The 21,385-nt window shown below is 56.3% G+C and overlaps 3 protein-coding genes across 11 annotated transcripts; 2 read left to right on the top strand and 1 right to left on the bottom strand.

The window, feature by feature from the left end:
* Window positions 1-873: 873 nt before the first annotated feature.
* On the top strand, window positions 874-7,889 carry B3GAT3 (beta-1,3-glucuronyltransferase 3). Of its 4 annotated transcripts, none has more exons than XM_009185837.4 (6): window positions 896-1,171; window positions 1,921-1,989; window positions 2,373-2,547; window positions 5,890-6,250; window positions 6,437-6,727; window positions 7,393-7,889. In XM_009185837.4, exons 1-6 carry the CDS (start codon window positions 1,090-1,092, stop codon window positions 7,489-7,491), a joined length of 1,077 nt encoding a protein of 358 aa, XP_009184101.1. In that variant the 5' UTR covers window positions 896-1,089; the 3' UTR covers window positions 7,492-7,889. The 4 variants fall into 4 exon arrangements, with proteins under 4 accessions (XP_003909747.1, XP_009184101.1, XP_009184102.1 ...); XM_009185838.4 differs by having other exon boundaries at window positions 1,053-1,171; window positions 1,751-1,989; XM_009185839.3 differs by lacking the exon at window positions 1,921-1,989 and adding an exon at window position 7,309 and having other exon boundaries at window positions 1,055-1,171; window positions 7,393-7,484.
* Window positions 7,890-8,062: 173 nt separating this feature from the next.
* ROM1 (retinal outer segment membrane protein 1) lies at window positions 8,063-10,464 on the bottom strand. The gene is made up of 3 exons (XM_003909699.3): window positions 9,334-10,464; window positions 8,673-8,919; window positions 8,063-8,558 (listed from the first exon to the last, which is right to left on the bottom strand). The coding sequence occupies exons 1-3, from the start codon at window positions 9,921-9,923 to the stop codon at window positions 8,340-8,342; spliced, it is 1,056 nt and encodes a 351-aa protein (XP_003909748.1). The 5' UTR covers window positions 9,924-10,464; the 3' UTR covers window positions 8,063-8,339.
* On the top strand, window positions 10,436-21,299 carry EML3 (EMAP like 3). Of its 6 annotated transcripts, none has more exons than XM_003909694.4 (22): window positions 10,436-10,769; window positions 11,601-11,772; window positions 11,853-12,110; window positions 12,205-12,318; window positions 13,808-13,875; window positions 14,042-14,165; window positions 14,386-14,556; window positions 14,713-14,782; window positions 14,868-14,978; window positions 15,220-15,315; window positions 15,692-15,847; window positions 16,422-16,563; window positions 17,307-17,458; window positions 17,541-17,666; window positions 17,748-17,879; window positions 18,344-18,411; window positions 19,321-19,409; window positions 19,481-19,578; window positions 19,706-19,793; window positions 20,269-20,367; window positions 20,635-20,765; window positions 20,846-21,299. In XM_003909694.4, the coding sequence occupies exons 1-22, from the start codon at window positions 10,748-10,750 to the stop codon at window positions 21,047-21,049; spliced, it is 2,691 nt and encodes an 896-aa protein (XP_003909743.1). In that variant the 5' UTR covers window positions 10,436-10,747; the 3' UTR covers window positions 21,050-21,299. The 6 variants fall into 6 exon arrangements, 5 of the variants coding, with proteins under 5 accessions (XP_003909743.1, XP_009184104.1, XP_021781341.1 ...); XM_009185840.3 differs by having other exon boundaries at window positions 10,581-10,769; window positions 11,850-12,110; XR_004177573.1 differs by having other exon boundaries at window positions 10,581-10,769; window positions 11,850-12,110; window positions 20,269-20,765.
* Window positions 21,300-21,385: the final 86 nt, after the last annotated feature.

Below are 21,385 nucleotides of genomic sequence, written 5' to 3'. Positions count from 1 at the left end.
TTTACCAGAAACTCTTTTTGGCGGGGGTTGGAGGGCTTTTTTTGAGACAGGGTCTCACCCAGTCACCCAGGCTGGAGTGCAGTGGCATGATCACGGCTCACCACAGCCTCAGCCGCCCACATCAGCCTCCCAAGTAGCTGGGACTGTAGGCCCACGCCACTACACCCGGCTAATTTTTGTGTTTTTTTGTAGAGACGGGGTTTTGCCTTGTTGCCGAGTTTGATCTGAAACTCCTGGGTTTCTAAAGTGCTAGGATTACAGTCATGAGCCACTGTGCCAGGCCCTTTTTTTTTTTTTAAAGGAAAAATGAGAAGGATGGCTTGTGCTTGTGAGGAGGAAGGGGATGCATTCCTGGAATTCCCCAGCTCAGGAACTATTTCCAATCAATTTCCTGGTAGTTAGAACACTTCCTTGGCACCCTTGTTGTCATCTGTTGAAGAAATGTGGGCCAGAGGAAACACTAGAGATGCCGGAATCGGGTGTCTAGAAAGGACACAAAACTGCCTTGTGGCAATGACATAATTTTTGTCAACTTTAGTTTATTATCTATCTCAAAGTATTATAGTGAGAATTCGAGGAGAGACACCCAGAGGATCATGTGGTGGGCCTTAGATTTCATTCATTTGTGTAATGAGTATTGAGCAACTGCTGTTGGGTGGCGTGACTGATGGTTGGATGAATAAGGTGAAGATCTGGACGGCAGGACTGGCTTTCTCATGCAATTCCGTGATCGGGGGCGGGTCGTGAGGTAGGTGCCACGTGCACCTACCCGAGATTCTGCACCTACCCGGGATTTTGACTGCCGTCCACGCGAGTTTGGCACGCCGGATGTGACGTCACCGCCCCGTGGTTCCCGGAGCCTGGCGGTGGGACCGGAAATCAAGTCTACAAGGGGGCACAGATGACCGGAAGCGTGCCCGGGCGGTGCTGCCAGCCCCGGCTAGGAGCTGGTAGGGGAGTGCGAGGAAGGCGGGACGCAGGGCGGAGCCGGTGCAGGGGCGGGGCCTGTGGGCAGGCGCCGGGGGTTGGGGCGGGAACCCCTCGTCCCCTCTAGACCCCGCCTGCTCGGGCGCGGGCGGCGGCGCGGCCATGAAGCTGAAGCTGAAGAACGTGTTTCTCGCCTACTTCCTGGTGTCGATCGCCGGCCTCCTCTACGCGCTGGTACAGCTCGGTGAGCGGGGCGGGGCGGGGGTGCGGCGGGCTGGCCCGTGGGCGCCCGCCGCCGTGCATCCCGCCCTGGGGATGAACCCCCGGCAAACACCATTCATCCGCTCGACCCTCCGGACAGCTCTGCGGCCGCAGGCGCACTCCCCTCTATAGAACGCACCGCGGCGGCCCGCCGCCGCGCCGCACTCGGATGAAATCCAGACTCCTTCCCAGAGCCTGCAAGGCCCCGCATGATCCTGCTGCCGTCCGCCTCTCCCAACCCCATTTCCCACCCCTCTCCCTCGCTCTGCTGCAGCCAGGCTGGCTTGCTGACAGTTTCTCGAAAACCCCAGGCTCATTGCTCTCTCAAGCGCTTAACTTGTTCCCTCTACTTGGGGTGCTTTTCTTCCAGTTCTTTCCGGGCTGCCTCTTTCTCATCCTTCAGGTCTTAGCTCAAATGTCACCTCCTCAGAGAGGCCTTCCCTGACTACCATAGCTAAAGATACCATTCTTATTCCATTCCCTTTTATTCTCTATCCTGATTATTTTTTTCATGACCCCATCACAGTTTGTAATAATGTTATTAATTTGTTTCTTTGCTTAGTGTCTGCTTCCTCCGCTAAACTGAAAGCTCGATGAGGGCAGGGACTGTGTCTGTTTTGTTCCCTGCTGTATCCTCAGCACCTAAGGCAGTGCCTCCTAGGAAGAGTATTCAATAAATATTTATCCTACAATGGAATCAATGAATTTAACAATGAGTCTTTGGTCACCCAGCCAAGGGAATGGATCGAACCCTGCCCCTTATGCAAAGATTTAGGGACAGTGCCACTGCGTTATCCTCAGGTATTTGAAAGACTATCCTAAAGGGGTTCTATGGTGTAATCGTTAGTTAGCACCTTGGACTCTGAAAAGACTGTCCTGTTTAAGGACATGAGCTTGTTATGAGTCCAGAAGGCAAAATTAGGACCAGCAAATAGAAAAGATGGAATCAGCTCAATATCCAACGTAAAATTGTAACAATGGAATTTATTAAAGTTGGAGAGGGTCTGCTGCTTGAGGCAGTGAGTTTCCCACACCAGAGGTGTAGAAAAGGCTACTAGGGAAGTCGTAAGGGGATACCTGCATTGTCTAGGAATTAATGAGAAGATTATGGCCCTTTGGGATGCTGAACATTCTGTGGTTCTCTGCCCCCATCCTCTTTCCCCATTAATGCTTCCTGGGACCAGGCCAGCCATGTGACTGCCTTCCTCCCCTGCGGGCAGCAGCCGAGCAGCTACGGCAGAAGGATCTGAGGATTTCCCAGCTGCAAGCGGAACTCCGACGGCCACCCCCTGCCCCTGCCCAGCCCCCTGAACCCGAGGCCCTGCCTACTATCTATGTTGTTACCCCCACCTATGCCAGGTATGGGCTCTGGTACACCCAAGAGGTCTGCATTGTCCAATGAGTTGGAGTTGATGAGGAGTTTGGGGAGGCACTGGGCTAGGAGTTGTTCCTCAAACTAGGGCATGCCAAAGACAGGATAAATGAACCACATCTATACTAAAATATCTATGGGAAAATAGTTCATTTTCAGGCGGGGCGCGGTGGCTCAAGCCTGTAATCCCAGCACTTTAGGAGGCCAAGGCGGGTGGGTCACCTGAGGTCGCGAGTTCGAAACCAGCCTGGCCAACATGGCAAAACCCCGTCTCTACTAAAAATACAAAATTAGCCAGGTGTGGTGGGGCATGCCTGTAATCCCAGCTACTTGGGAGGCAGAGGCAGGAGAATCCCTTGAACCTGAGAGGTGGAGGTTGCAGTGAGCTGAGATCACACTATTGCACTCTAGCCTGGGCAACAAGAGTGAAACTCTATCTCAAAAACAAAACCAAAAAAAAAGAAAAAATAGTTATTTTTCTAGAAGGAAAATACAAAATTCCTACCAAATTATAAGACAGAACAATAACATTTCAAATAAATTTTGAGCTTGGCAGTGAATTAACTCTCTCTCCTTAGGGACCCTTTGGGGAGAAAGTTAAAACCCCCTGATTAAAGTTGAAAGGGCTTGTCTGGGCGCAGTGGCTCATGCCTGTAATCCCAGCACTTTGGGAGCCCGAGGCTGGTGGATCGCCTGAGCTCAGGAGTTTGACACCAGCCTGGGCAATATGGTGAAACTTTTGTCTCTATATTAAAAAAAAAAAAAAAAAAGTTAGCTGGGCTTGGTGCTGCATGCCTGTAATCCCAGCTACTCTGGAGGCTGAGGTGGGAAGATTGCTTGAGCCTGGGAGGCGGAGGTTGCAGTGAGTGGAGATCATGCAACCTGGGCGACAGAGAGAGAGAGCCCATCTCAAAAAAAAAAAAAAAAAAAAAAAGTTGAAAGCACTTGGCCTGATAGTCATCCTAGGGTCCAGAAATAGTTACACCAGCTGTTACTTACAGTGTGTTTACTCTCTACCAGGCACTGTGTTTAGTGATTTACATTTGCTTTTGTTTTAAATCAAAATGTAATTGGTTTTACTAATAAAACCAGTTGGGGAATGTGGTTTTTGGATCTGTAGCCATAAGGGTGTTAATACATCTTCTGGGAATCAGATGACTGTCCCATTCATGCACAGGAAGTTCTAGACCCCACCTGTGACATGCACACATACACACACACACCACCAGCCCTGGGACAGGCAGGTAGATCTGAAGGATAAAGAAGCACAGAAGAGCCAAGCCCCACGTTCCACGTTCCACGTTCCACGTTCCACGTTCCACATTCCTGGTTTGTTCCTTTTTTTTTTTTTTTCTTTTTTTCTCTCCCCGCCTCCCCACCCTCCCGCCGAGATGGGGTCTTGCTCTGTTGCCCAGGCTGGAGTGCAGTGGCGTGATCTTGGCTCACTGCAACCTCCACCTCCCGTGGTGAAGCAATTCTCCTGCCTCAGCCCCCCGAGTACCTGGGATTACAAGCATGCGCCACCACGCCCGGCTAATTTTTTGTATCTTTAGTAGAGATGGGGTTTCACCATGTTGGCCAGGCTGGTCTGGAACTTCTGACTTCGTGATCTGCCCACTTCGTCCTCTCAAAGTGCTGGGATTACAGGCGTGAGCCACCATGCCCAGCCAGTAATTTTTTGTACTTTATTTTTGTATTTTATTTATTTTTTCTTTTTTGAGACGGAGTCTCGCTCTGTTGCCTAGGCTGGAGTGCAATGGCGCGATCTTGGCTCACTGCAAGCTCTGCCTCCTGTGTTCACGCCATTCTCCTGCCTCAGCCTCCCAAGTAGCTGAGACTACAGGTGCCCGTCACCATGCCTGGCTAATTTTTAGTAGAGATGGGGTTTCACCGTGTTAACCAGGATGGTCTTGATCTCCTGACCTCATGATCTGCCCACCTCGGCCTCCCAAAGTGCTGGGATTACAGGTGTGAGCCACTGTGCCCAGCTCTTATTTAATCTTTAAAACAACATTGTTATAAAGTACTGTTATTCTCATTTTACAGTTGAGGAAACTGAGGCTCAGGGAGATTGAGCTATTTTCCCGAGTTGTCTCACATAATAAGTTACAAAACTGGATTTCAAACCCAGATATACCTGATCCTAAAGCCTGTACCCTTAATTTTTTTTTTTTTGAGACAGAGTTTCGCTCTTGTTGCTCAGGCTAGAGTGCAGTGGCACAATCTCAGCTCACTACAACCTCTGCCTCCCGGGTTCAAGCGATTCTTCTGCCTCAGCCTCCCAAGTAGCTAGGATTACAGGCGCCTGTCACCATGCCTGGGTAATTTTTTGTATTTTTATTTTTGTTTTTTGTTTTTTTGTTTTTTTTTTGAGACGGAGTCTCGCTCTGCCGCCCGGGCTGGAGTGCAGTGGCCGGATCTCGGCTCACTGCAAGCTCCGCCTCCCGGGTTCACGCCATTCTCCTGCCTCAGCCTCCCGAGTAGCTGGGACTACAGGCGCCCGCCACCTCGCCCAGCTAGTTTTTTTGTATTTTTTAGTAGAGACGGGGTTTCACCGTGTTAGCCAGGATGGTCTCGATCTCCTGACCTTGTGATCCGCCCGTCTCGGCCTCCCAAAGTGCTGGGATTACAGGCTTGAGCCACCGCGCCCGGCCCAATTTTTTGTATTTTTAGTAGAGACGGGGTTTCACCATGTTGGGCAGGCTGGTCTTGAACCTCTGACCTCAGGTGATCTGCCTACCTCGGCCTCCCAAAGTGCTGGGATTACAGGCATAAGCCACCATGCCTAGCTTTTTTTTTTTTTTTTTTTAAGAGATGGAGTTTTGCTGTTATCGCCCAGGCTGGAGTGAAATGGCGCAATCTCAGCTCGCTCCAACCTCTGCCTTCCAGGTTCAAGTGATTCTCCTGCCTCAGCCTCCCGAGTAGCTGAGATTACTAAAGGCATGCGCCACTACACCCAGCAAATTTTTGTAGTTTTTTAGTAGAAATGGGGTTTCACCATATTAGCCAGGCTGGTCTGGAACTCCAGACCTTAGGTGATTCACCCGCCTCGACCTCCCAAAGTGTTATTACAGGCGTGAGCCATCACACCTGGCCCTGTGCCCTTAATTTATAGTCTACCACAGCCAGAACTCTGGGGTTGAGGTGGGTGATGGACATGGAGCAGAAGAACAGGGCAGGTGAGTGTTAGCATGAAGTTGACAGGCAAGGAAGAGGGAGTTTAGGCATTGGTTGGGAAAGGCCAAGGGAGATGCAGAAGCTGTCTGCCCTGGCTGGAGCGGGCACATGGTGCTTGCCCCTTTCCCTTGTGCTGCATCTCTCCACTACAGGCTGGTACAGAAGGCAGAGCTGGTACGGCTGTCCCAGACACTGAGCCTGGTGCCCCGGCTGCATTGGCTGCTGGTGGAGGATGCTGAGAGTCCCACCCCGCTGGTCTCAGGGCTGCTGGCTGCCTCTGGCCTCCTCTTCACACACCTGGTGGTCCTCACACCCAAAGCGCAGCGGCTTAGGGAGGGCGAGCCTGGCTGGGTTCATCCCCGTGGTGTTGAGCAGCGGAACAAGGCCCTGGACTGGCTCCGGGGCAGAGGAGGTGCTGTGGGTGGGGAGAAGGACCCACCACCACCAGGGACCCAAGGAGTCGTGTACTTTGCTGACGATGACAACACCTACAGCCGGGAGCTGTTTGAGGAGGTGAGCACCAGGATGGGGAGGGGCAAGAGACCAGGTGCGGCCAGCTTTGTTACCTTGGTTAGCAGTGTTGCCATTGGCTGCTGGGTGAGGGGCTGGAAGCAGTGGGGCAGAGTGAGCCAGGTGGCTCTTTCTGCTGATCCCTTCCCTGGACCACCCCTCTGTTTCTTCTCTCCTGACCTCCATTAGATGCGCTGGACCCGTGGTGTTTCAGTGTGGCCTGTGGGGCTGGTGGGCGGCCTGCGATTTGAGGGCCCTCAGGTACAGGACGGCCGGGTAGTAGGCTTCCACACAGCATGGGAGCCCAACAGGCCCTTCCCTGTGGATATGGCTGGATTTGCTGTGGCCCTGCCCTTGCTGTTAGCTAAGCCCAATGCCCAGTTTGATTCCACTGCTCCCCGGGGCCACCTGGAGAGCAGTCTTCTGAGCCACCTTGTGGATCCCAAGGACCTGGAGCCACGGGCTGCCAACTGCACTCGGGTAAGAGAATGCAGGTGGGCATAGAAACCTGGCTCTGGGATGGACAGGTGATGGGGGAGGTACAGTGAGACCCTGGGAATGGGTAGTTTAATCAGGAGGGCCTCTCCAGACCTCTGATCAGCCTTGCTGACTCTACTGAAGGGGAAGCTGGGAACCAGCGGGGGAAAGTGGTCCCTGTCACTCTGCCCTGAGTTCTGGAAACCCATGTGGCACAGAGGATAAAGGAATAAGGCCCCATTTTTTGTTTTTTTTTTTTTTGAGACGGAGTCTTGCTCTGTCGCCCAGGCTGGAGTGCAGTGGCACAATCTCGGCTCACTGCAAGCTCCGCCTCCTGGGTTTACACCATTTTCCTGCCTCAGGCGCCCGCCACCACGCCCAGCAAATTTTTTGTATTTTTAGTACTGGTGTTAGCCAGGATGGTTTCGATCTCCTGACCTCGTGATCCACCCACCTCGGCCTCCCAAAAGTGTTGGGATCACAGGCATGAGCCACTGCGCCCAGCCAAGGTCCCACTTTAGAGGCACTAAGTCTTCCTCCACCCTGCCCTTTACACTTTGAAGCCTACACTGTATATTTGATAGGGTTAGAGAATCCATTCCAGGCTGAGAGTCTCAGAGGCCTGGCTACAGCTGGGCCTGGCTCTCACTGCATCCCTGCTGGCGCAGGTACTGGTGTGGCATACACGGACAGAGAAGCCCAAGATGAAGCAGGAGGAGCAGCTGCAGCGGCAGGGCCGGGGCTCAGACCCAGCAATTGAGGTGTGATGGCGGCCCCACCCCAACTACCACCTCTTTTCAGCACAGACCTTGTGGGACTGGGCCCCAGGCCTGCCCAGGATGTGGTTTTCCAAGTCCTGATCCCTTGGAGCCAGAAGTGGCCCCTCTGCTCCTCCAGGCCCAGGGCATGGTCCTGCTGCTTCACCCCTCCCCCAGCCTGCCATGTGGCACTGCCCACAGGCTGGGGACAAGCAGCCCTTGTATTGAGCCAGGTTGGCCCTGTCTAGGGTGGAACAAAAGGACCCAGGAGGGAGGGCAGCTGACTAACTGGGTAACTTATTGGGGCTGGGCATGCACTGGGGGGCTAGAGGAGCTGGGCTGGACCCTCCCCACCTGAGCATGCTGACCCCTTTCCTACCTCCAGAATAAAGAATCTCAACCCGGAAGGGCCTCTTGTTTTTCTTTGCTTCTTACATTGGGTTCTTGCTTTCTGATCCTTACAGATGTGGGCTCCTATTCCTGCACAGGTCGAGCCAGGGTCCAGACTTTGGAGTCCTGGCTGCTCCATCAGACAGAAATCAGTTCTCCCAGGCCCCCATCCCCTTGACAAAAAAAGCAATTGCTTCCTTCCAAAAGCTTTATTGAGTCTGTACCAGAATCAGCCTCCAGGCCTTCCCATGTCACTTTCCCATCACTCTGTTCTTCGCTGTTCCCTGGTGGTTCTGGCTACAAGGGCTAGTAGGGCATCTGGTTTTCTTTCTTACCCCAGTCCAGCTTGCTAACTATCCTTAGCCCCTCTAATCCCACGATCCCCCCAACCTGGAGCCTTGGTAAGGAATTGTGAGGTTTTTAGACGTGTCCATCCCTTCCTCTTCCTCACCCCAAGCTCCAGGCCTCTAGGCCTCAGATAGATCCTCCTTGGGAGGTGCCTCTCCTGGTGGGGCCTCCTCAGGTGCTGGCCTGCAGGCAACCCCTCCCTGTAGCCATGCTGTTTTCAGCATATCTTTCAGCCCACCGGGAAAGAGATAGCCCTGGGTCTCTCCTTCCCCATCAATGACCCCTCCAAGCCCCTCCAGTGCTGTTTGCAGGTACCGCAGGCCGAGGAGCACCAGAGCCTGTGGGGGAAGCAAGGGGAAAGAGTTAGGGAGAGTCAGCGGTTCCAGGAGGCCCAGGGTTGGAGTGAGTGAGGAGTCCCCGGTGGGAGGAGGCCTCATGCTTTGCTGACTCACCTGCAGTAGGAAGGTGACAGCCAGCATGCTACCCAGTGTGCCTGCCAAGTCCTGCAAGTGCTCCAGCAGCACCTCATGGCACCCTTGGGCCCAGAGGTTTTGGTTGGGTTGTCGGGGATCGAACAGGGGGTGGGCGTAGGAGTCTGAAAGACGGTTTTGCAGGCAAGGCCGGGGTGAGTGGGGGTTGCAACAGGAGAAAGGGACCCCATCAGTCAGGTATAGGCCTTCCACATTGCTCTGGATCCGGCTGCAAAGGGAGGGATAGAGAAGTTAGGATGTCTGGAGATAGAGGCCTGGGGGAGGGACTGAAGGGCACAGGTATTGAGAAGGGAAAAAGAATGGTAAAACATTTACTGACTGCTGTACTATGTGCCAGCCAAGCATAATTCACTTATCTTCACAACAACTCTATCAGATAGGTACCTATCAGATAGGTACTATTATCTTCATTTTACAGGTAAAGGAATGGGCCCAGGGTGGTTTGGTAACATGCCCTGGGTTTCACAGCTAATAAATGGCAGAGCTGTAACCGGTCTCTCAGCTACTATGCTCTACTATTGCCCCTCTGAGCCATGTGGAGATTCAAGGCAGCAGGAGGGAGCCTGTCTAGGGAGGAGGAGGAAGAGGAGGAAGAGGAGGAAGGGAGACGAAAATCACTCACTCAACCACATCCTGGTCACTGGGGTCCAGGTAACGGCTGCTGACCCACTGGACCCCAAACCAATCCTTGTACCCGTGGCGTCCGCAGCATTGGTACCTCAGTTGCAGCTCATCCACCAGCCTTTTGGCCTGACAGTGCCCAGGCACCTCTGTGTCCTTGTAGTGAGCCAAGGCAGTCCCCAGGCCCTCCTCCAGCGCCTCATCCAGACTCCCAGGCAAAGCCAGGGCTAGCCCGAGGGTGATGACCAGGAGCCCCCCACCACCAGCCGTCCCAGCCACCAGCATCGGGCCCAGGACCCCTCGCCAGGGAGGGTATAGAGCTGCATTCAGACTTGCCCGGCTGGCTCCTACACCCACTAGTCCTGTGCCTAGAGCCACCGCACCCGCTACCAGGGCAGCCTGGGGCAGGGCAGGGAACTGACAGGAGGGAGCCAGGAAGGTGCCAAGGTGCCTCAGCTGGACCAGGAGGTGCCCGCTACAGAGGAGGATGAGGCCACCAGCCAGCACCAGCAGCCAGGAGAGAAGCCAGAGCCCTTGTGCCAGGCGGATGCGGGGCTGCAGGGGCAGCACCAGGGGTAACACCGGCGCCATCTCCCATCTCTGCCCAAGGGAGTGCAGAGGTGTCGGGGATGGAACTTGGCTGGGGCAGGATGCTGAGTCAGCCCGGCCCGGCTTGAGCTGGGCTAATGCCACCCTGACCCCAATACCCTGAGCATCCTCCCATCCTCAGCCTTAATAACCCGCCGCCCTGTCAGCCCCAATACAGGATGCCTTGGCCTTGCCCCTTTGGAGAAACTCCGCCCCTAGGCCGAGTGCCCGTTTTGTGACCCCGCCCCTGACCCTCGCGGAAGTGGTGGGGCTGGTCCGTTCAGCCCTGAGGGGTTAGGGGCTGGGGGGCGGAGACCTCGGGGCGGGCGCTCCCTATCCCGTCCCCTGGGAATCCGGGGGCGGGGATCCGGGAAGGGCCTGGAGCGGGAGGCCGGGAGCAGGCCAGGGGGTCAGCCGGCTAGCCCCGCCCCCGTACTGAGCGGCGAGGCCCGGACAGGGAGGGGTTACCAGGCGGCCCGGCCCCCCCTCGGGCCCGCCCCCCCTCCCGCGCTTCCTGGCGGCTCCGCGTCCGGCGCCTGTTTGTGCTGCGGCGCTGTGGCCCCGGACGGCCCCGCCACCCCACCCCCGGGAGCCGAGAGCGGCCCCGGGAGAGTCTGAGGGCCCGGGGGGGTCTGGGGACTGCGGCCCCGGGCCCACAGCGCCCCCTCCAGGCCCCTTCCCCGCGCCCGATAGCGCCCCCGCGGGGTGGTGGTACGGCGCCCTTCGCGCGCGCCCCGGGGTGCTTCCCCTTCCCCTCTCCCCGGCCGTGGCCCCCGCGGCTTAGACGCCTCCTCCGCCGCCGCCGCTCGGAGCAACCCGGGGGCCGGATGGACGGGGCCGCGGGGCCCGGTGAGTACGGGGCGGGGCGGGCGGCGTGCCCCTTCCCGGAGCGCCCGGCTCGTCGGGCTCCTCCAGAGCTGGACGGCTGTCTGGAGGCGTCCCCGCGTGCTCCTCCGCCGCAGGGGCTCCGAGCATCCTCCACAGTTCCTCCGGTCCCCCTCCCTAGTTAATTGGGTCCTGTCACTTCGGGCTTCCCCAGCGTCATTCTACCCCCCATGTAACTCCGGGCCCCTCGATGTTTCCCTGCCGTCTGCGTTACTCCGGGCCTCTTCTCCTGGTATTTCAGGTCTTTTTCCTTCTGACCGCCGTCCCCTGAGACCTTCACTGTGACTCTGTTCACAACTCACACTCTCTCCTGTCACTCTGGATCTCTTTTCCTGTACTCTGGGTCCTCAGTATGACTCCATTCCCGTGCCCCATCCTCTCCTGGTGTTCCCCCGGCTCAGTTACTCTGCTTTCGCTGGAGACCTGAGCTTGTTGTGGGCGCGTGGGGAGGGCTGCGGTCCCTCCCCTCACCAGTGCGGCGCCTCTCTCTGTGGCTCCCACGTTCCTCGGCAGTACTCCATATTTCCCCCCCGGTACTCCATGGTACTCCCAGCCTTTGCGGAGGCTGAGACGGCAGCAGGAAGGGAGCTTTGCCAGGTTTCTCGCCTGCCCTGCCAGAAGGAGGCCCTTGATCCTCTACCACCGTCTCCTCCCCTCTGGACGAGCATCCAAGCCTGGGGCTGCTTGAAAGGGGTAGTACTACTGGACACATGTAAAGCTGTGGGGAGACAGAATCCCCTTTACGCTTTCTTCAGGTGATGGGTACATTCTGAGTACCTCTTGCCCTTTTCCCAGGTGAGGGCCCTGCTCGGGAGGCCCTGCAGTCTCTGAGCCAGCGGCTTCGGGTGCAGGAGCAGGAGATGGAGCTGGTAAAGGCAGCCCTGGCAGAAGCCCTTCGCCTGCTGCGGCTGCAGGTGCCGCCTTCCTCCCTGCAGGTCTCTGGCACACCAGCTCCTCCAGGGGACAGGTATGCATGTGGGCACACCCCATTTTCCCTCCTCCTTGGGGCCTCTGGGGCTTCAGGTTAATTCATCATCTCTCCAGCAGTTTTGCAGCGCCCCCAGGACTGCCACCCACGTGCACCCCTTCGTTGGTGAGCCGAGGCACCCAGACGGAGACAGAGGTGGAGTTCAAGACATCCCCTGGGCCCCCTGGCCTGAGCAATGGACCCCCAGCCCCTCAGGGGGCCAGCGAAGAGCCTAGTGGGACCCAATCTGAAGGAGGGGGCAGCAGCAGCAGTGGTGCTGGCTCTCCCGGCCCCCCGGGAATCCTCAGGCCCTTGCAGCCCCCACAGCGTGCTGACACGTAGGTGTCCTGTGGCCCTGTGGCAAAAGCTGGGAGGGGTGGTAGGATTGCGGAGCACAATTGGAGGGAATGACCTTCACTATGCCCCCACCAGGCCGCGAAGAAATTCTTCCTCCTCCTCATCGCCCTCAGAGCGGCCTCGGCAGAAGCTCTCCAGGAAGGCAATTTCCTCCGCCAACCTGTTAGTGCGGTCCGGGAGCACGGAGAGGTGGGTGAGGCTTCCCCTAATCCACCCCGCCCCAGGCGCAGGCTCTCGACTTGCCGCATCTCTCACCTCACATCCCTGGGTGGGGTGGGGGGACCTGATTGCCCAACAGGAATAAGGAAACAAACACTCCTGGGGCGCCTGCTGTGTACCCGGCACTGTGCTAAACCCTCGACCTCCTCCATCTCAGTCAGTCCCCACAACATCCTTGGGGGGTAGGTGGTCTCGTGCTGTCCATTGCACAGGTGAGGAGGCAGGCTCAGAGAGGGTAAGTCATTTGCCTGGGGTCACACAGCTAGAGTCAGGATTTGAACCTAACTCTTCCTGACTCCAGTTCCCCTACCCTTTCCACTACATCACAGCAAACCTTCCGAGATCCCAGGAGGCTTTTCTAGAAGCTTCCATGGCTTTCATGGATGGCTGTCCCTAGAGCTTCAGCCCTCTTTCCGCTGGATCTATCAAGTACCACTCTATTAATATTTACTTCTAGAGGGCAAGGGGACATCCTAGTGGCCGAATGTGGTTGCCTCAGAGTATGTACGGGCCCTAGGACACCCGAATGTTCATTCTAGCCCTGTCTTCGGCCTGTGCTTTATTCTCTGAAGAGACAGTATCACCTTACTGTTATCTAACGACAGGAATCTCTGGAGAGATGTGGACTTTCTTGCTTGCCTCCTGGATCCCTGAGAGGCGGGGCTGGTGTACATTCTGGACTCCCTTTGGTCCCATTTTACGGATGGGGAAATGAAAAGGTCAATAGCGAGGCCTAGTGGCACGCACCTGTAATCCCAGTTACTGGGGAGGCTGAGGCAGGAGAATTGCTTGAACCCAGGAGTCGGAGGTTGCAGTGAGCTGAGGTCACGCCATTGCACTGCAGCCTGGGCGACAGAGCGAGACTGAGGCCTGGTGGTCTGGAGGAGAAAAAGGGCTCTGGCACCCTGCACTGCCTCTTCCAACCTTTGTGGCCTTGTGCTGTGCACTCATTCAGCCTCAATCTTCTTTTTTTTTTTTTTTGAGACGGAGTCTTGCTCTGTCTCCCAGGCTAGAATGCAATGGCGGGATCTCAGCTCACTGCAAGCTCCGCCTCCCAGGTTCACGCCATTCTCCTGCCTCAGCCTCCAGAGTAGCTGGGACTACAGGCGCCCACCACCTCACCCGGCTAGTTTTTTGTATTTTTTTAGTAGAGACGGGGTTTCACCGTATTAGCCAGGATGGTCTTGATCTCCTGACCTCGTGATCCGCCCGTCTCGGCTTCCCAAAGTGCTGGGATTACAGGCTTGAGCCACCACGCCCGGCCTCAGCCTCAATCTTCTTATCTCTTAAATGGAACTAAAAGTCTCCATCTACTAGGGCCCTGATACTCACGAAGCAAACTACAGGCCTGCAGAGGTGACTGTGGTTTCTGCAGTGACCTCTTTTCTTGTGTCCTGCCCCTCCCCGCTTAGGTCTTTGGCCCTGACCCCAGTCCCTGTGCTTTTTCTCTTCCCAACAGCCGTGGGGGAAAAGACCCCCTTTCTAGCCCCGGGGGCCCTGGGTCTCGGAGGAGCAATTACAATTTGGGTACGTACAGAGGGACAGAGGGCAAAACTTGGATGGCAGGGTTAGGATTTGGGCTGTAGCCCTAGGAGCTATTTTGGGCTGTGAGGTGTGGTGGCTAGGGTTCTGCTCTGTCTTTCCTGGAAGGGGGGTTGTGGGTGGTAGTTGACACCACCCCTTTTCTCTGTAGAAGGCATCTCAGTGAAGATGTTCCTTCGAGGCCGCCCCATTACCATGTACATCCCGTCTGGCATCCGCAGCCTGGAGGAGCTGCCGAGCGGCCCACCGCCAGAGACCCTCTGCCTTGACTGGGTGTATCCTGCCCCCTCCGGTCCCATGGGAACCAGCTTTCCCACCTCGGGACCCCTCTTCCCTTTACAGTTTTCTCCTGGGTCTATGGGGACAAGGAGCCTTCTAGATCCTCTCCTGCAATCATTCTGCTCCAGGCCCTGCCAGCCAGAAGCTCTGTCTTTCTCCCCTCTTCCTCCTCCTGCCCTTGATCTGCCCTTTCCTTGACCGTGATCTCCGCCCCAGTTACGGGTACAGGGGTCGTGATTCCCGCTCTAATCTGTTTGTGCTGCGCTCGGGGGAGGTGGTCTACTTCATCGCCTGCGTGGTGGTGCTGTACCGGCCTGGAGGAGGCCCAGGGGGTCCTGGAGGCGGCGGCCAGAGACATTACCGGGGGCACACAGACTGCGTTCGATGGTGAGGGGCCTGGGGATGGTGGGCTTGGCAGGAAGAGGGTCTGGGGGCGTGGAGAAGCAGGGGAAAAGAGTTGCCTTGCTGCTCTGCAAGCTTGGAGAAGGTGTCTTGGATGGTCTTGAGAGACCCTTTCCCTAGAGTGTCTTCCCCCTGCCTTAGCCTTGCTGTTCACCCTGATGGTGTTCGGGTAGCCTCGGGACAGACAGCTGGAGTGGATAAGGATGGAAAGGTAAGGCCAAAGTCAGGGAGCAGGCAGACACGCTGTAATTGCACTCCAGCTTTGCTTCACACCTTGACTCTTCTTCCTTCACCAGCCCCTGCAGCCTGTGGTTCACATCTGGGACTCAGAGACGCTGTTGAAACTGCAGGAGATTGGACTGGGGGCCTTCGAGCGGGGTGTTGGGGCCCTGGCCTTTTCAGCTGCGGTGAGCTGGCCCTGAAGCCTCTAGACCCCCATTCTTGCCTAGGAACCCCACTCTTGCATGTCACCAGGAAGCCTTGGAAGTTCTGGCCTTCCTGAACCTCACCCAGGTGGTTGTCTTGAGAAAGGGACATGTGTGTCAACTTCTGCCCTCTCCATCTGTGATGGTACCTCCTAACCTAATGACCACGAACCCTGGACCTCCAGGGTTCACTCTGCCCCTCCTGTGTGTCGCCTTTGTTCAGGATCAGGGTGCCTTTCTTTGTGTGGTGGATGATTCCAATGAGCACATGCTGTCGGTGTGGGACTGCAGCCGGGGAGTGAAGCTGGCTGAGATCAAGGTGAGGAGTCCACATGACTTGGAGAGGCTCCGAGGTTGGGGGTGGGAGTGGTGGAGTGCAGAGAGCTCCAGACTCACCCATACATTTCCTTCCTTTTTGGCTGGGTCACATGGGGCAAATCTAGCTTCTCTGACCCTTAGTTTCTTCATTTGTGACATGGGTTCTGACCTCATGAGGGATAATATGTTAGGTATTAGGGTGATTAATTATGATTGACAGGGAATAGTGCTTTTAGGGGACCAGGGTCTTGAAAGAAGGGTTGTCCTGGGGTTTCTGGGCCTCTACCAGCCAGCTGTCATGATGCAAATTGAGGAGAGTCAAGTAGAGCGAAGGTATCCAGGGCTTGGGGTGGCTGAATCTAGTGTCTTCCCTTCAGAGTACAAATGACTCAGTCCTGGCCGTTGGCTTCAACCCTCGTGACAGCAGCTGCATCGTCACCAGTGGGAAATCTCACGTCCACTTCTGGAATTGGAGTGGTGGAGTAGGGGTTCCTGGGAATGGGACCCTTACCCGGAAACAGGGTGTCTTTGGGGTGAGGCATGGATAAGTGGAAGGTGATGGGGAGGGCAGAGCGGAAGAGGAAGCACTGGGCTGAGTACTATGGACCCTAAGGTTCCCTAACCCCTACCTGCCCTATGACTTTTTCTTTTTTTTTTTTTTTTTTTTGAGACGGAGTCTTCCTGTTGTCGCCCAGGCCAGAGTGCAATGGCACTATCTCGGCTCACTGCGACCTCCGCTTCCTAGGTTCAAGCAATTCTCCTGCCTCAGCCTCCCGGAGTAGTTGGGATTACAGATGTGCGCCACCACGCCCGGCTAATTTTTGTATTTTTAAGAGAGACAGGGTTTCATTTCATCATGTTGGCCGTCGCTCCCAGCTCTTTTTTTTTGAGACAGTGCCTTGCTCTATCCCCCAGGCTGGAGTGCAGTGCGGGATTTCACCATATTGGCCAGGCTGGTCACAAACTCCTGGCCTCAGGTGACCCGCCCGCCTTGGCCTCCCAAAGTGCTGGGATTACAGGCGTGAGCCACTGTACCTGGCTTGTCCTGCGACTTTGAATTTTTGCCCTTCCCTTTGACCTCTGCTGTCTGCTCTCCCTTCCCGCTAGAAATACAAGAAACCCAAGTTTATTCCTTGCTTTGTGTTCCTTCCGGATGGAGACATTCTCACTGGAGACTCAGAGGGGAACATTCTCACCTGGGGGCGGAGCGCTTCAGATTCCAAGACCCCAGGCAGGGGTGGGGCCAAAGGTATGCCGCTGGGGGTGGCATCTGGGAAGTCTAGTACTCCCGAGGTTCTGTGGGAACAGAGAGAGGGTTTCCCATTCCCATCTTTTTTTTTTTTTTTTTTTTTGAGACGGGATCTTACTCTGTTGCCCAGGCTGGAGTGCAGTGGTGTGATCTTGGTTCACCGCAACCTCTGCATCCCAGGTTCAAGCGATCCTCCCTCGTCAGTCTCCAAGTAGCTGGGATTACAGGCACACGCCACCACGCCTAGCTAATTTTTGTATTTTTAGTAGAGACGGGGTTTTGCCATGTTGGCCAGGCTGGTCTCGAATTCCTGACCTCAAGTGATCTGCTCACCTTGGCCTCCCAAAGTGCTGGGATTACAGGTGTGAGCCACTGCGCCCAGCCAGGTTTCCCACCTTTTTACCTTGAGAGTTGATAGTTCTCTGGGGGGCTGGTCTAGAAGGGTGTGGGCAGCACAGCAAAGGAGAAACAGCTGGAGCTTTGTGTTTGCCAGATCTCAGGTTCAGATTCCAGTTTTGCCATTAGTTGCCTGGCCTTTAGGAAGTTACCGCACTTCTCTGAGTCTCAGTTGTCCTGTTTGTAAAATGGGGAGAATAACAGATGTGTTGGCAGTATGAGGATGAGACATAGTAGTCGGTACATTCAATGGCTGGGAGTTCTTACTCTATTGTGGCAGCCAAAGCTGGCCGTTTCTCACTCCCCTGTACCCCCAAAACATGACCTGCCTGGGGCTTTGCCAACAGAGACCTATGGGATTGTGGCCCAGGCTCATGCTCATGAAGGTTCCATCTTCGCCTTGTGTCTCCAGCGGGACGGGACAGTGCTGAGTGGTGGCGGGCGGGACCGCCGGCTGGTACAGTGGGGGCCCGGGTTGGTGGCCCTCCAGGAGGCTGAGGTGAGGGCTGGGCTGGGGTCAAGGGAGTGAGGGAGAAGAGCAATGGTCAGTGGGCTCTTGACATTCTGCCACCACTCTGCAGATTCCTGAGCACTTTGGGGCCGTGCGAGCCATTGCTGAAGGGCTTGGCTCTGAGCTGCTGGTGGGAACCACGAAGAATGCATTGCTGAGGGGAGATCTGGCCCAAGGCTTCTCCCCTGTAATCCAGGTTGGGGGTTAAGGGCTCAGGGGAGGAAGGGGCAAAGGGGTGTGAGAGAGGGGCAGGAGTGACAGTCATGCTGTGCTGCAGGGCCACACTGATGAGCTCTGGGGGCTCTGCACACACCCCTCCCAGAACCGCTTCCTCACCTGCGGCCATGACCGGCAGCTCTGCCTGTGGGATGGGGAGAGCCATGCGCTGGCCTGGAGCATCGACCTCAAGGTAGAGCCCTGTGCCCCTGGATCCCCCATGCCACACCCACCAGGACACCTGTGGCCACCACGTCTTCCCTAGCACCTTGCCTTCTGCCTCCCAGAGGTGGCCAGTTTGTACTGGTATGGGTGCACTGGTTACTCAAATATTAATTCTTCTGTACTGATTGGTAAAAGCTGATGCTTCTAGTACCACCTGGGCATTCCCTGCCGCCCCCAGAACCCCTCAGACTTCTTCTTGGTCCAGCACCTAAATGGTTAATCTTCGGCACAGCTGTTGGCCTCAGTTCTGTGGTTAAATATTTTGATATCACTCCCTGTTTAGGCTCCAGTGACACCCAGGTGTCCCTTCCCTCTCTTTCCATCTTCTCCTTGGGAGTAAGTGGCTTTGAAGTTATCAGGAGGACAAGGGGTCCCCTCTGGTTCCCTCACTAGAAAGGCATTGTCTTGAATTCACCTTCTCCCCTCTCCCAGGAGACTGGTCTCTGTGCTGACTTCCACCCGAGTGGGGCAGTTGTGGCCGTAGGACTGAACACGGGGAGGTGAGAGGGAGCCAGGACTCCCAGGAGGGAAAGCAGGGAGGTCTGGGAAGGGTTCCTGGTACTGGGGGAGTGGGCGAGAGTGACCGCCTCTGCCCAGGAGCCACCTGCGCCTTGGCACTCCTCCGTGCCTCTCCCTGCAGCCCCTGCCACCTGGGCTCCCCTCCTCTCCTGTGGCAACCGTTCCTCCCCCTCCCCCAACCACGGTCTCCTCCAAGCCTGGGAGTGGAGGAGGCGGCAGCCCAGGATAGAGCAGTGGGAATGGGAGGGGCATAGACAAACACAGGGAAGTGACAGGCTTCCAGCCTGCACAGGGCCTTTGTAGTCGGTCCCTGGTCTATAGTTTCAGATTCCTTTTTCAGACGGCATTAGAAGCCCCTCAGCCTTTATCCACACTTAGCTCCTTTCCATCTCCCAGCATAAGAATGCAGTGGTGGCTGGGTGCGGTGGCTCATGCCTATAATCCTCGCGTTTTGGGAGCTGAGGCGGGTGGATCACTTGAGGTTAGGAGTTCAAGACCAGGCTGGCCAACATGGTGAAAACCTCATCTCTACTGAAAACACAAAAATTAGCCGGGCATGGTGGTGCGCACCTGTAATTCTAGCTACTTAGGAGGCTGAGGCATGATAATTACTTGAACCCAGGAGGTGGAGGTTGCGGTGAGATCTTGCCACTGCACTCCAGCCTGGGTGACAGAGTGAGACTCTGTCTCAGAACAATAACAATAACAACAACAACAAACTAAAAAAAGAATGCACGCGTGACCTGTCATCTACATCAGAGCTTTTCTGTGTGTGTTTCTGAGCTTCTCTGATTTGCCATCCCCAAGCCTACCCAGGGTGGCCTACCTGGGGGTCTCCTCACATCTTGCCTTTTTGTCTTCCTATCTGCCTCCACTCCCCTCCCTTCCAGGTGGTTGGTTTTGGACACAGAGACCAGAGAGATCGTGTCTGATGTCATTGATGGCAATGAGCAGCTCTCAGTGGTCCGGTACAGCCCAGGTGGGAGCCACCCCAACCCTGGACTCACATGTGTCCCTGGCCCTTCCCTCTCTGAGTGACTGTATTTGCAGATGGGTTGTACCTGGCCATTGGTTCCCATGACAACGTGATCTACATCTATAGTGTTTCCAGTGATGGTGCCAAATCCAGCCGCTTTGGCCGCTGTATGGTGAGGAAGTTGGGGCGTGTGGTGGGGCATGATAACAGCTAGGAAACTCAGGGGTCTGATGCATCAAGGGGGCTCTGGGGATGGGAAATGGATGGGATACTTTAAAACTCTTGACCTTTGCTCCCAGGGTCACTCCAGCTTCATCACTCATCTTGACTGGTCCAAGGATGGGAATTTCATCATGTCCAATTCTGGGGACTATGAGATTCTTTACTGTGAGTGGCAGTGGAGCAGGACATGGGGAGAGGGTAATTGGAGTGGGTTTTATGTAGGGGGGTTCTTAGAGGGGTTGTCAGATAAGGGAGTGGAGATAGGGTTAAAGTGGAGTTGGAATTATACATAGAAATTTTGTGATTTGGAAACAACGAGTTTCACACCATGTCTTGTTGACTTGAGGGAGCTGAAAAATGCTCTAAGAAAAGATTGTTTGGGAAAAGTTTCTCAGGGCAAGTGTGAAGGACTTGACTTATCTAGGGAGGAGGAACTCATGGAAGCTGTTAGAACTTCAGCCAGTGCTCAGGACAGGACGCACACAGGGTGGGTTTCACAGGGGGAGGAGGTCACTACTACAGTGACCAGATCACATGCCATCGCTGGGTTTCATGCCAGTCTTTCCAATCTGGCTTTTCCTGGCATCTTCCCTACTGAGGGCAGCGTGAGAGCTGAGCTGGGCGGGCTCCCTCTCCCCAGGGGATGTGGCTGGAGGCTGCAAGCAGCTGAAGAATCGCTATGAGAGCCGAGACCGGGAATGGGCTACCTACACCTGTGTGCTGGGTTTCCACGTCTACGGTGAGCAGGGGCGTGGAACCCTGCTGGAGGGGTGGGGGACAAGGTGGAGCCCGGTTTGGGCTCGGAACGCTGGGCGTGTGTCATTGGGTGAGAGTCCAGAAACCTGAAGATCCAGCCCAGGAGGCCCCTCCGGCCCTCGGGACCGGGAAGGCTTTCCTGGAACGCGACAGTGGGTGGCTGCGGCTGCCGGAGCGCCTGAAACGGTGTAGCTCTGGGCCGTGGGTGGCGGTGGGTAGGAGGTCGGGCTGAGGCCGGCCACTGTGCTAGGCGTGTGGCCGGACGGCTCCGATGGGACCGACATCAACTCCCTGTGCCGCTCCCACAACGAGCGCGTGGTGGCGGTGGCCGACGACTTCTGCAAAGTGCATCTATTCCAGTACCCGTGCGCTCGTGCCAAGGTGAGGCCGCGGGGGCCGCCGGGGCGGGACGGGTGGGCCCGAGGGCTCCGCCGCCACTGCAACTCTTCCCTCCCGCCCAGGCGCCGAGCCGCATGTACGGGGGCCACGGCAGCCACGTGACCAGCGTCCGGTTCACGCACGACGACTCGCACCTCGTCTCGCTGGGCGGCAAGGACGCCAGCATCTTCCAGTGGCGAGTGCTGGGCGCTGGGGGCGCGGGGCCGGCGCCTGCCACGCCCTCTCGAACCCCCTCCCTGTCCCCCGCCTCCTCCCTCGACGTTTGATCGTTGCCGGCGGACCTACTGGCCTGGCGGCGTGGCCCCGCCCCGCTCTGCCCCGCCCTAATCCCCCACGACCAGGGGCCGACTCTTTCCTCGACTGACTTCGAAACATTCCCGACGGTGCATTTCCCTGGAGGGCGCGAACGGCGCCCCTGCACACACTGTTTAGACCCGCTGGTTGAGCCGGGCAGCCCCAACCTAGGCCTTGACTCCCGCTGCCTGCTGAGGGGCAATAAACCAGAACCAAAGTCGCCTCCCGGTGCTTTTGTGGGGCGCTGCTGGGTGCCTCCGGGGCCCTGTGGGGTGGGGACGAAGGAAAAGAGGCGTGCGGAAAGGGCA

The sequence above is a fragment of the Papio anubis genome, chromosome 12 (assembly GCF_008728515.1).
Source record: "Papio anubis isolate 15944 chromosome 12, Panubis1.0, whole genome shotgun sequence".
NCBI lineage: Eukaryota > Metazoa > Chordata > Mammalia > Primates > Cercopithecidae > Papio > Papio anubis.
This window is presented reverse-complemented; position numbering and strand designations above follow the sequence as displayed.

What these genes read in the sequence shown, in the direction of transcription:
- B3GAT3 (XM_009185837.4), top strand. Translation starts at nt 1,090, where the DNA reads ATGAAGCTGAAGCTGAAGAACGTGTTTCTCGCCTACTTCCTGGTGTCG. An exon ending in CTACGCGCTGGTACAGCTCG is followed by an intron (nt 1,172 to 1,920) that starts GTGAGCGGGGCG and finishes TTGGTCACCCAG; the next exon opens with CCAAGGGAATGGATCGAACC. An exon ending in GTTACCCCCACCTATGCCAG is followed by an intron (nt 2,548 to 5,889) that starts GTATGGGCTCTG and finishes TCTCCACTACAG; the next exon opens with GCTGGTACAGAAGGCAGAGC.
- ROM1 (XM_003909699.3), bottom strand. Translation starts at nt 9,923, where the DNA reads ATGGCGCCGGTGTTACCCCTGGTGCTGCCCCTGCAGCCCCGCATCCGC. An exon ending in AGTGACCAGGATGTGGTTGA is followed by an intron (nt 8,920 to 9,333) that starts GTGAGTGATTTT and finishes CTCCCTTTGCAG; the next exon opens with CCGGATCCAGAGCAATGTGG. An exon ending in CTGTCACCTTCCTACTGCAG is followed by an intron (nt 8,559 to 8,672) that starts GTGAGTCAGCAA and finishes CTTCCCCCACAG; the next exon opens with GCTCTGGTGCTCCTCGGCCT.
- EML3 (XM_009185840.3), top strand. Translation starts at nt 10,748, where the DNA reads ATGGACGGGGCCGCGGGGCCCG. An exon ending in GAGGAGCAATTACAATTTGG is followed by an intron (nt 13,876 to 14,041) that starts GTACGTACAGAG and finishes TTTTCTCTGTAG; the next exon opens with AAGGCATCTCAGTGAAGATG. An exon ending in TGGCCCTCCAGGAGGCTGAG is followed by an intron (nt 17,459 to 17,540) that starts GTGAGGGCTGGG and finishes ACCACTCTGCAG; the next exon opens with ATTCCTGAGCACTTTGGGGC.